Source organism: Oncorhynchus clarkii, chromosome 15, assembly GCF_045791955.1.
Source record: "Oncorhynchus clarkii lewisi isolate Uvic-CL-2024 chromosome 15, UVic_Ocla_1.0, whole genome shotgun sequence".
In the NCBI taxonomy this organism is placed as follows: Eukaryota; Metazoa; Chordata; class Actinopteri; order Salmoniformes; family Salmonidae; genus Oncorhynchus; species Oncorhynchus clarkii.
Window position 1 is genome coordinate 6,607,866 of NC_092161.1, and position 13,654 is coordinate 6,621,519.

General features: G+C 38.7%; 1 protein-coding gene across 34 annotated transcripts in view; it reads left to right on the top strand.

Annotated features, from left to right (window-relative positions):
* LOC139366880 (eyes absent homolog 1-like) overlaps positions 1-13,654 on the top strand; it is a 142,164-nt gene that overhangs the window by 28,767 nt on the left and 99,743 nt on the right. For 10 of the 34 annotated variants that reach the window (XM_071104583.1, XM_071104597.1, XM_071104589.1 and 7 more), the window contains 4 exons: positions 2,039-2,116; positions 4,582-4,648; positions 5,290-5,435; positions 8,065-8,187. In XM_071104583.1, the coding sequence (XP_070960684.1) occupies positions 2,039-2,116; positions 4,582-4,648; positions 5,290-5,435; positions 8,065-8,187 (414 nt within the window). Of the gene's footprint in view, positions 1-1,127; positions 1,206-2,038; positions 2,117-4,581; positions 4,649-5,289; positions 5,436-8,064; positions 8,188-13,654 lie in introns of all 34 variants that reach the window. The other 24 variants (XM_071104591.1, XM_071104601.1, XM_071104586.1 and 21 more) reach the window with 8 other exon arrangements.

The window sequence follows — 13,654 nt, forward strand, 5'->3', positions numbered from 1 at the left end:
TAGTTATTCCACTGTGTTATAGCTACACCACTGTGTTATAGTTATTCCACTGTGTCATAGTTACATCACTGTGTTATAGTTATTCCACTGTGTTATAGTTATTCCACTGTGTTATAGTTATTCCACTGTGTTATAGTTATTCCTCTGTGTTATAGTTATTCCACTGTGTTATAGTTACATCACTGTGTTATAGTTATTCCACTGTGTTATAGTTATTCCACTGTGTTATAGTTATTCCACTGTGTTATAGTTATTCCACTGTGTTATAGTTATTCCACTGTGTTATAGTTATTCCTCTGTGTTATAGTTATTCCACTGTGTTATAGTTATTCCACTGTGTCATAGTTACATCACTGTGTTATAGTTATTCCACTGTGTTATAGTTATTCCACTGTGTTATAGTTACACCACTGTGTTATAGTTATTCCACTGTGTTATAGTTATTCCACTGTGTTATAGTTATTCCTCTGTGTTATAGTTATTCCACTGTGTTATAGTTACACCACTGTGTTATAGTTATTCCACGGTGTTATAGTTATTCCACTGTGTTATAGTTATTCCACTGTGTTATAGTTATTCCACTGTGTTATAGTTACACCACAATTTATCCCTATTATATTATCTCTATCCGTTTTCAAGGCAGACATGTTGGTGTGTTGTTCTAAAGAAAAGGCTCCCTCCCATTCTCCTGTCAACATGTGTTTCTCAGCAGAACGACCATAGTGGAAACATATCAAACATGACAGGGAAAGACTTCTTCAAAACCATAAGAGATAGATCTCACCGACCAACCCACCGAGCATGACTCCCTTTGCCCACATCACGTGAAATTCCCTTTCTCCCCCTCTTCTCCTCTCCCTCATCTCCCCCTCCCCTATATCCCCAAACGCCTGCCTGCTGCCTGAAGTGAAATAGATTGATTTCAAAATGTCAAAGATTGCCGAGCTATCAGATAACTGTGAAATCTTCTCCGTTGAGCTTTCAGTGGTATACTGTAACTCTGAGAGGCTCAGCGGGGCACGGGGTCACCCTCCGTTCACTGCAGTCTTTAAAACACTTAATATTACAGTACATTGTTTCAATCGTATTTGCACGTCCATATGCAGACTGACTCCCTTTCCATACAGGGGCCATTTTACGCCAGTATCCTACTACCATTGACTGTGTTAACCTTTCTTTCCTCTGACGCTACATTATAACCTGTGGTAAGCCATCCAGTGATTTAGTGGCAATTACTGATTTATTTGGTTAATTTGATATTATCTTAATATTAATTGATTGATTACTTTGATTGAGGGGTGGGTTAAAATGTATTGATAGGCCGTAGTTTGCCTGTTACTGCTGAGGTCTTGTTTTAACAGTGCATGCTCAAGTCGTGGATGGGAGACAAAATAATAGTGCATACCTAGTGAATGCCATATGAATTTATTTTAAATTTGTTTAACAGTGTTCAAGATGTTTATTTTTATTTTTATTATTATTCCTGGTTAAATTCAACAGGTTGAAATGACAAAAACATCCTCGTTGTTTGGCGTAATTGATTAACAATTTAGGCTAACATTTTATTTTCCTCAAATGGTTCTTAAAGAGAGTTTTGCCATGAGGAATATGATGTAAATCCCACATAGGATATATTAAAGGATCTCCGTGGTTAATCCAAGGGGGAATCAATAACAAATCAATAACGTTGCAGTATTATTATAAATACAATTATTATTTTTTAAACGATTAGGTTCTAGTCTATAGGAACAGAGTGTAAAAGTTGTAAATAACTTTAATCAGTCAAATATTTCCTGTATTCTACCCTAGTATTGTTTATAAATCCTTTATTATATATTTATTATATATTATTTATTATTTCTATATTATTAATTTAGTATTTATTGGGTGTATGTTAAAATTCATCCCACACAACCAAACCCACCAGAAAATACATTTTTTGTTGTGTAGTTGTGGTGTGTTTTGGTGTGTGTGTGTGCTGATGGTGTGTGTGTGTGTGTATGTGTGCTGACGACGTGTGTGTTGTCTTTGTCCTCAGTTAAAACAGAACCTATGAGCAGCAGTGACATCACCACCCCAGTAGCCGACGTCTCCCTTGACAGCTTTTCAGGATCAGGTGAGACGGGGGATGGGGGACGGGGGATGGACATGTGTGTGTGCAGGGGGAGAGGGGTGGGGGTTGATTTGTGATTGTGTGCGTTTATAGGTGTGTGTGTGTGTTTGATGTTCCTGTGTGTGTGTGTGGTGTGTGTGTGTGTGTGTGTGTGTGTGTGTGTGTGTGTGTGTGTGCGTGCGTGTTTGTGCGTGCGTGCGTGCGTGTGTGCGTGTGTGTGCGTGCGTGCGTGTTTGTGCGTGCGTGCGTGCGTGTGTTTGTGCGTGTGTGTGTGTGTGGTGTGTGTGTGTGTGTGTGTGTGTGTGTGAGATCTGTTTTCAGAATTCCGACTGGCAGGTGCTGCTGATGAGTTCAATATTCACAACGATGTTTCCCTGAGGCCTTACAGCATACATAGTTACATAGTGTATGTAATACATATAGTTACATAGTTACATAGTTACATAGTGTATGTAATACATATAGTTACATAGTTACATAGTTACATAGTGTATGTAATACATATAGTTACATAGTTACATAGTGTATGTACTACATATAGTTACATAGTTACATAGTGTATGTACTACATATAGTTACATAGTTACATAATTACATAGTTACATAGTGTATGTAATACATATAGTTACGTAGTTACATAGTTACATAGTGTATGTAATACATATAGTTACGTAGTTACATAGTTACATAGTGTATGTAATACATATAGTTACATAGTTACATAGTTACATAGTGTATGTAATACATATAGTTAGTTACATAGTTACATAGTGTATGTAATACACATAGTTACATAGTTACATAGTTACATAGTGTACGTAATACATATAGTTACATAGTTACATAGTTACATAGTTACATAGTTACATAGTGTATGTACTACATATAGTTACATAGTTACATAGTGTATGTACTACATATAGTTACATAGTTACATAGTGTATGTACTACATATAGTTACATAGTTACATAATTACATAGTTACATAGTGTATGTACTACATATAGTTACATAGTTACATAGTGTATGTAATACATATAGTTACATAGTTACATAGTTACATAGTGTATGTAATACATATAGTTACATAGTTACATAGTTACATAGTGTATGTAATACATATAGTTACATAGTTACATAGTTACATAGTGTATGTAATACATATAGTTACATAGTTACATAGTGTATGTTATACATATAGTTACATAGTTACATAGTTACATAGTGTATGTACTACATATAGTTACATAGTTACATAGTGTATGTTATACATATAGTTACATAGTTACATAGTTACATAGTGTATGTAATACATATAGTTACATAGTTACATAGTTACATAGTTACATAGTGTATGTACTACATATAGTTACATAGTTACATAATTACATAGTGTATGTAATACATATAGTTACATAGTTACATAGTTACATAGTGTATGTAATACATATAGTTACATAGTTACATTGTGTATGTAATACATATAGTTACATAGTTACATTGTGTATGTACTACATATAGTTACATAGTTACATAGTTACATAGTGTATGTAATACATATAGTTACATAGTTACATTGTGTATGTAATACATATAGTTACATAGTTACATAGTGTATGTACTACATATAGTTACATAGTTACATAGTGTATGTACTACATATAGTTACATAGTTACATAGTTACATAGTGTATGTACTACATATAGTTACATAGTTACATAGTTACATAGTGTTTGTAATACATATAGTTACATAGTTACATAGTTACATAGTGTATGTAATACATATAGTTACATAGTTACACACTTACATAGTGTATGTAATACATATAGTTACATAGTTACATAGTTACATAGTGGTTAGAGCGTTGGACTAGTAACCGGAAGGTTGCGAGTTCAAACCCCCGAGCTGACAAGGTACAAATCTGTCGTTCTGCCCCTGAACAGGCAGTTAACCCACTGTTCCCAGGCCGTCATTGAAAATAAGAATTTGTTCTTAACTGACTTGCCTGGTTAAATAAAGGTAAAATAAAAAAAATAAAAAATAAATGTAATACATATAGTTACATAGTTACACAGTTACATAGTGTATGTAATACATATAGTTACATAGTTACATAGTTACATAGTGTATGTAATACATATAGTTACAGGTAGAACCCTTGTGGTTCCATGTAGAACCTTATTGGTTCCAGGTAGAACCTATTTGGTTCCCGGTAGAACCCTTTCTGGGTTCCATACAGGTTCTATATTCACCGGTCAGCAGAATAAACCCTTGGCGATTTTACCTGATTGTTTTCCTTCATTGTTGCGCTCCAGCGTTTTGAACCTTAACTAAGGTTGAGGAAATAAATAGAGTAACGCAACGCAATTACGCTTTCCGGAAGGTCTGTTGGCGAAAGATAATATTTACCTTATATCTTTAATGTTAAAATATGTGCTTGCCTCCTCTTCTCTTTTCAACTCAGTTATTGGAACCAGTGGCTTCAGCCCAAGACAAACACAGCAGTTCTCCTCACAGATTTACCCTTCCAAGTAAGGTTTCTTTTCTTTTGCTTCAGAGAGTAAACAGAATCCAACTTCATTGGGTTCCTTTAATTAGATCCTGCTGCGAGATGTGGAGGTTTCTACCTGCTTTGTTTGCCTGGATGTCTGCAGCTTGTGCACTTACAAACTTGTTGTAATTATTATCTTGCAAAAAATGTATATATTTTTGTGATTTCTCATTGTTTTGTAGTGTGTACCAGCTCAGGCGATGGCTACTTCTCTCTTTGCGGGCTTCGGACCACTTTTTTTAAATTATATAGCAGAATCACAAAGAATTCGTCAGTGAACAAACTTTGTGTTGTGATTTTGTGAGTAAAATATGTTCATCTCTTTCTCTCTCTCTCTCTCTCTCTCCTCTTTTTCTATTTTTTTTATCTCTCTCTCTCTCTCTCTCTCTCTCTCTCTCTTCTTTTTCTAATTATCTCTCTCTCTCTCTCTCTCTCTCTCTTTCTCTCTCTCTCTCTCTCCTCTTTTTCTATTTTTTTTATCTCTCTCTCTCTCTCTCTCTCTCTCTCTCTCTTCTTTTTCTAATTATCTCTCTCTCTCTCTCTCTCTCTCTCTCTCTCTCTCTCTCTTCTTTTTCAAATTTTCTCTCTCTCTCTCTTCTCCTTGTTTCTTTTCTGAAATAGCAGACCGTATCCACATATTCTCCCTACTCCTTCATCCCAAAATATGTCTGCGTACGGTCAGACACAGTACACCACAGGAATGCAGCAGGCCGCAGCCTATGCTAGCTACCCCCAGCCTGGACAACCCTACGGGATCCCTGCCTATGGTAAGCACAGGCCAATCCTATGCCTCTGAACAACGAGCTGTATGGAGGTACTCATCAAAACACAATAGAGATATATCTACATTACATGGAGATACCTTATTGACTGAAATACATGTAGATATCTGTATTATCATATTCTGTATACTGTATATACTATTATTATGGTAAGCACAGGCCAACCTCATGCCAATCTGGATTATATTTACTATATTTAAACTACATGGAGGTACACACATATATATATATATATCATCCCCCATTTGTATTAATTAGAGATACAGGATAGATGTATTAATTAGAGGTACAGGATAGATGTATTAATTAGAGGTACAGTATAGATGTATTAATTAGATGTATTAATTAGAGGTACAGGATAGATGTATTAATTAGAGGTACAGGATAGATGTATTAATTAGAGATACAGGATAGATGTATTAATTAGAGGTACAGTATAGATGTATTAATTAGATGTATTAATTAGAGGTACAGGATAGATGTATTAATTAGAGGTACAGGATAGATGTATTAATTAGAGGTACAGGATAGATGTATTAATTAGAGGTACAGGATAGATGTATTAATTAGAGGTACAGGATAGATGTATTAATTAGAGGTACAGGATAGATGTATTAATTAGAGGTACAGGATAGATGTATTAATTAGAGGTACAGTATAGATGTATTAATTAAAGATACAGGATAGATGTATTAATTAAAGATACAGGATAGATGTATTAATTAAAGATACAGTATAGATGCACTACTTTATTAAGTTAACCAATTCTAATTCAGTTACATTACTACTCTCATTAGATCATATGATTATTTACAATTTAGCTAAATCTGAATTAAGTCCAATATAGTTTGTAGAAGTAACGTAACTGTGGGACTGTCGCCTCCTGGAATTGCTAGTTGCTTTACAATCCTTCACTTGGGAGTGGGGGGGGGGGGGGGGTGTATTGCAATTAAACGCTTAGCTCAGGACAAATTGTTTGTTCCCACGATAGCTCAAGAACGTGTCCTAGAACTCTGCTGAGACGTTGTTTTGTTGCCTGCAGCATATTTCTTCCACGCTGTAAAATAAAAAATGTGCTTATCAAGCTATTCAGTCAGATCGGGAAAAAAAGATTACCGATATAAATTTCAAAACCTAAAAAACTGGTTTCTTCAGGCACCGCAGGAACAAAACAGCAAAGCACATCACAATGTTGTTTATTAGTCCAGAGTCTTATGAGGGCTTTGACCCCCACAGAATATCCAATATGACCAGGAATTGCACCCTATTCCCTATTATATAGTGCACTACTTTACCTTGGTTTCACAGTAGCTTTAAGCAGTTACTGCTAACATGACCCCCATTTACTCCTGAACACAAAACAATAGATGCAGGATACTTGTCCACGTGATTAAGCATGTATTGAATGTAGCAAAAATTACATTAACTCATTTTTCGACTAAATGAGCAGTTACTGCCTTTTTTTGTTGCTTGGTAGGGCAGTAATAGACCCTCGTCAAAAAGTAGTGCACTATATAGGGAATAGGGTGCCATAGGGTCCTGGTCTAAAGTAGTGCACTATGTAGGGAATAGGGTGCCATAGGGTCCTGGTCTAAAGTAGTGCACTATATAGGGAATAGTGTGCCACTTGAGAGACACACACAGTGTTTGTTTGAGTGGTAGCGAGTAGCTAACAAACGTGCCGTAGCGTAGGAAATATGTTGGGCCTGATCCACATCAGCGAAGGGCCGTTTACTAATAACAAACAAGTGCGTTCTGTTTTTATTACTTGTGTGCAATTTGTAGATATCGCCCATCTTTCAGACATTGAAAAGTACAGCTTTACTATGTGAGCTCTCGAGTGGCGCAGCGGTCTAAGGCACTGCATCTCAGTGCTAGAGGCGTCACTACAGACCCTGGTTTGATTCCAGGCTGTATCACAGTGGTCTACGGGCACTGCATCTCAGTGCTAGAGGCGTCACTACAGACCCTGGTTTGATTCCAGGCTGTATCACAGCGGTCTAAGGCACTGCATCTCAGTGCTAGAGGCGTCACTACAGACCCTGGTTTGATTCCAGGCTGTATCACAGCGGTCTAAGGCACTGCATCTCAGTGCTAGAGGTGTCACTACAGACCCTGGTTTGATTCCAGGCTGTGTCATTACCTGCCGTGATTAGGAGTCCCATGGGGCGGCGCACAATTAGCTCCGGGTTTGGGTTTGGCCGTGGTAGACCGGCATTTTAAATAATAATTTGATCATAACTGACTTGCCTAGTTTAAATAAAGGTTTATAAATAAAACATGTACGTCATATTTCTTGTATAAGTGTTGTATAAATTCAATCTGTTCATTTTTAAACCACCAAACGAGCATTGATTCCAAAGTGTGGATAAATGACTGTATCTGTGAAGCAGTTATAATACTTACTAGCAAAATTGTTAAAACACATTAACTACTATTAAAATCATCAAGTTATCAAAGATTTAAAAAAAAATACTAATATAAGAAAAATAGTACTATATTTACTATATTTATTAGCATTTAATAAAATACTCAATTGAGTCTGACAGCAGTGAATTGTGTGTGCATCGAACCGACGTAGTGTCACTAACTGATCCGGGTTCATTATGGGCAGGCATAAAGACAGAGGGGGGCCTGAGCCAGTCCCAATCACCAGGACAGACAGGCTTCCTCAGCTACAGCTCAGGATTCACCACACCTCAGACGGGCCAGGCTCCATACAGCTATCAAATGCAAGGTGAGGAACAAAGATAATCCTATGGTGTACTGTAATCTCCTCATATTTGTCTCCTCTCACGTTTCCTCAATTCCTCACCTCCTCTCCTCACCTCCTCTCCTCAACTCTATTCCACATCTCCTCTCCACACCTCCTCTCATCGCTTCTTCGTTCACTTCCTCTCCTCACCGCCTCTCCCCATCTCCGTTCCTCAACTCCTCTCCTCAACACCTCTCATCAACTCCTTTCCTCACCTCCTCTCCACAATTCCACTCCTCACCTCCTTGCCTCCTCTCCTCTCCTCACCTCTGATCCTCAACTCCTCTCCTCACCTCCTCTCCTCACCTCAGCTCCTCTCCTCACCTCCTCTCCTCACCTCCTTTCCACACCTCCTCTCCACACCTCCTCTCCTCACCTCCTCTCCTCAACTCCTCTCTTCCTCTCCACTCCTCAATTCCTCTCCTCACCTCCTCTCCTCATCTCCTCTCCTCACCTCCTCTCCACACCTCCTCTCCTCACCTCCTCTCCTCAACTCCTTTCTTCCTCTCCACTCCTCAATTCCTCTCCTCAACTCCTATCCTCAATTCCTCTCCTCACCTCCTCTCCTCACCTCCTCTCCTCACCTTTCCACACCTCCTCTTCTCACCTCCGATCCTCCTCTCCTCTCCGATCTTCCTCTCCTCTCCTCACCTCCTTTCCTCACCTCCTCTCCTCACCTCCTCAACTCCTCTCTTCCTCTCCACTCCTCAATGCCTCTCCTTACCTCCTGTCCTCAATTTCTCTCCTCACCTCCTCACCTCTCCTCAACTCTTCACCTCACCTACTCTCCTTTCCCCCTCTCATTATATCCTCTCCTCACCTCACCTCCTCTCCTAACCTCCTCTCCTCCTCCTTAACTCACCTTCCCACCTCCTCCTTCCCACCTCCAGCCTGGCTAACCAGAGCTAACTGTAGCCTATAAGCCTGGCTAACCAGAGCTAACTGTAGCCTATCAGCCTGGCTAACCAGAGCTAACTGTAGCCTATAAGCCTGGCTAACCAGAGCTAACTGTAGCCTATCAGCCTGGCTAAGCAGAGCTAACTGTAGCCTATCAGCCTGGCTAACCAGAGCTAACTGTAGCCTATCAGCCTGGCTAACCAGAGCTAACTGTAGCCTATCAGCCTGGCTAACCAGAGCTAACTGTAGCCTATCAGCCTGGCTAACCAGAGCTAACTGTAGCCTATCAGCCTGGCTAACCTCAGCCTTGCTAAATCTCTATTTAATCTTTCTATAAAGTGTTTTCGTACGCCATCAGACATTATTTTTTGTGAGAAGACCGTCTCATGGTCTGACAAACACCGCTGTAACTCATCCACCTTCAGCTGCAGATGCCTTGGATTGAGACTCGGCCCCTGCAGAGATTTTTATTTATTTTAATTCACCTTTATTTAACCAGGTAGTTGAGAACACCTTTATTTAACCAGGTAGTTGAGAACACCTTTATTTAACCAGGTTAGGCCAGTTGAGAACACCTTTATTTAACCAGGTAGGCAAGTTGAGAACACCTTTATTTAACCAGGTAGGCTAGTTGAGAACACCTTTATTTAACCAGGTAGGCTAGTTGAGAACACCTTTATTTAACCAGGTAGGCTAGTTGAGAACACCTTTATTTAACCAGGTAGGCTAGTTGAGAACACCTTTATTTAACCAGGTAGGCTAGTTGAGAACACCTTTATTTAACCAGGTAGACTAGTTGAGAACACCTTTATTTAACCAGGTAGGCTAGTTGAGAACACCTTTATTTAACCAGGTAGGCTAGTTGAGAACAAATTTATTTAACCAGGTAGGCTAGTTGAGAACACCTTTATTTAACCAGATAGGCTAGTTGAGAACACCTTTATTTAACCAGGTAGGCTAGTTGAGAACACCTTTATTTAACCAGGTAGGCTAGTTGAGAACACCTTTATTTAACCAGGTAGGCTAGTTGAGAACACCTTTATTTAACCAGGTAGACTAGTTGAGAACACCTTTATTTAACCAGGTAGGCTAGTTGAGAACACCTTTATTTAACCAGGTAGGCTAGTTGAGAACAAATTTATTTAACCAGGTAGGCTAGTTGAGAACACCTTTATTTAACCAGGTAGGCTGGTTGAGAACACCTTTATTTAACCAGGTAGGCTAGTTGAGAACACCTTTATTTAACCAGGTAGGCTAGTAGAGAACACCTTTATTTAACCAGGTAGGCTAGTTGAGAACACCTTTATTTAACCAGGTAGGCTAGTTGAGAACACCTTTATTTAACCAGGTAGGCTAGTTGAGAACACCTTTATTTAACCAGATAGGCTAGTTGAGAACACCTTTATTTAACCAGGTAGGATAGTTGAGAACACCTTTATTGAACCAGGTAGGCTAGTTGAGAACACCTTTATTTAACCAGGTAGGCTAGTTGAGAACACCTTTATTTAACCAGGTAGGCTAGTTGAGAACACCTTTATTTAACCAGGTAGGCTAGTTGAGAACACCTTTATTTAACCAGGTAGGCTAGTTGAGAACACCTTTATTTAACCTAACCAGGTAGGCTAGTTGAGAACACCTTTATTTAACCAGGTAGACTAGTTGAGAACACCTTTATTTAACCAGGTAGGCTAGTTGATAACACCTTTATTTAACCAGGTAGGCTAGTTGAGAACACCTTTATTTAAACAGGTAGGCTAGTTGAGAACACCTTTATTTAACCAGGTAGGCTAGTTGAGAACACCTTTATTTAACCAGGTAGGCTAGTTGAGAACACCTTTATTTAACCAGATAGGCTAGTTGAGAACACCTTTATTTAACCAGGTAGGATAGTTGAGAACACCTTTATTGAACCAGGTAGGCTAGTTGAGAACACCTTTATTTAACCAGGTAGGCTAGTTGAGAACACCTTTATTTAACCAGGTAGGCTAGTTGAGAACACCTTTATTTAACCAGGTAGGCTAGTTGAGAACACCTTTATTTAACCAGGTAGGCTAGTTGAGAACACCTTTATTTAACCAGGTAGGCTAGTTGAGAACACCTTTATTTAACCAGGTAGGCTAGTTGAGAACACCTTTATTTAACCAGGTAGGCTAGTTGAGAACACCTTTATTTAACCAGGTAGGCTAGTTGAGAACACCTTTATTTAACCAGGTAGGATAGTTGAGAACACCTTTATTTAACCAGGTAGGCTAGTTGAGAACACCTTTATTTAACCAGGTAGGCTAGTTGAGAACACCTTTATTTAACCTAACCAGGTAGGCTAGTTGAGAACACCTTTATTTAACCAGGTAGACTAGTTGAGAACACCTTTATTTAACCAGGTAGGCTAGTTGAGAACACCTTTATTTAACCAGGTAGGCTAGTTGAGAACACCTTTATTTAACCAGGTAGGCTAGTTGAGAACACCTTTATTTAACCAGGTAGGCTAGTTGAGAACACCTTTATTTAACCAGGTAGGCTAGTTGAGAACACCTTTATTTAACCAGGTAGGCTAGTTGAGAACACCTTTATTTAACCAGGTAGGCTAGTTGAGAACACCTTTATTTAACCAGGTAGGCTAGTTGAGAACACCTTTATTTAACCAGGTAGGCTAGTTGAGAACACCTTTATTTAACCTAACCAGGTAGGCTAGTTGAGAACACCTTTATTTAACCAGGTAGACTAGTTGAGAACACCTTTATTTAACCAGGTAGGCTAGTTGAGAACACCTTTATTTAACCAGGTAGGCTAGTTGAGAACACCTTTATTTAAACAGGTAGGCTAGTTGAGAACACCTTTATTTAACCAGGTAGGCTAGTTGAGAACACCTTTATTTAACCAGGTAGGCTAGTTGAGAACACCTTTATTTAACCAGATAGGCTAGTTGAGAACACCTTTATTTAACCAGGTAGGATAGTTGAGAACACCTTTATTGAACCAGGTAGGCTAGTTGAGAACACCTTTATTTAACCAGGTAGGCTAGTTGAGAACACCTTTATTTTACCAGGTAGGCTAGTTGAGAACACCTTTATTTAACCAGGTAGGCTAGTTGAGAACACCTTTATTTAACCAGGTAGGCTAGTTGAGAACACCTTTATTTAACCAGGTAGGCTAGTTGAGAACACCTTTATTTAACCAGGTAGGCTAGTTGAGAACACCTTTATTTAACCAGGTAGGCTAGTTGAGAACACCTTTATTTAACCAGGTAGGCTAGTTGAGAACACCTTTATTTAACCAGGTAGGCTAGTTGAGAACACCTTTATTTTACCAGGTAGGCTAGTTGAGAACACCTTTATTTAACCAGGTAGGCTAGTTGAGAACACCTTTATTTAACCAGGTAGGCTAGTTGAGAACACCTTTATTTAACCAGGTAGGCTAGTTGAGAACACCTTTATTTAAACAGGTAGGCTAGTTGAGAACACCTTTATTTAACCAGGTAGGCTAGTTGAGAACACCTTTATTTAACCAGGTAGGCTAGTTGAGAACACCTTTATTTAACCAGATAGGCTAGTTGAGAACACCTTTATTTAACCAGGTAGGATAGTTGAGAACACCTTTATTGAACCAGGTAGGCTAGTTGAGAACACCTTTATTTAACCAGGTAGGCTAGTTGAGAACACCTTTATTTAACCAGGTAGGCTAGTTGAGAACACCTTTATTTAACCAGGTAGGCTAGTTGAGAACACCTTTATTTAACCAGGTAGGCTAGTTGAGAACACCTTTATTTAACCAGGTAGGCTAGTTGAGAACACCTTTATTTAACCAGGTAGGCTAGTTGAGAACACCTTTATTTAACCAGGTAGGCTAGTTGAGAACACCTTTATTTAACCAGGTAGGCTAGTTGAGAACACCTTTATTTAACCAGGTAGGCTAGTTGAGAACACCTTTATTTAACCAGGTAGGCTAGTTGAGAACACCTTTATTTAACCAGGTAGGCTAGTTGAGAACACCTTTATTTTACCAGGTAGGCTAGTTGAGAACACCTTTATTTAACCAGGTAGGCTAGTTGAGAACACCTTTATTTAACCAGGTAGGCTAGTTGAGAACACCTTTATTTAACCAGGTAGGCTAGTTGAGAACACCTTTATTTAACCAGGTAGGCTAGTTGAGAACACCTTTATTTAAACAGGTAGGCTAGTTGAGAAAACCTTTATTTAACCAGGTAGGCTAGTTGAGAACACCTTTATTTAACCAGGTAGGCTAGTTGAGAACACCTTTATTTAACCAGATAGGCTAGTTGAGAACACCTTTATTTAACCAGGTAGGATAGTTGAGAACACCTTTATTGAACCAGGTAGGCTAGTTGAGAACACCTTTATTTAACCAGGTAGGCTAGTTGAGAACACCTTTATTTAACCAGGTAGGCTAGTTGAGAACACCTTTATTTAACCAGGTAGGCTAGTTGAGAACACCTTTATTTAACCAGGTAGGCTAGTTGAGAACACCTTTATTTAACCAGGTAGGCTAGTTGAGAACACCTTTATTTAACCAGGTAGGCTAGTTGAGAACACCT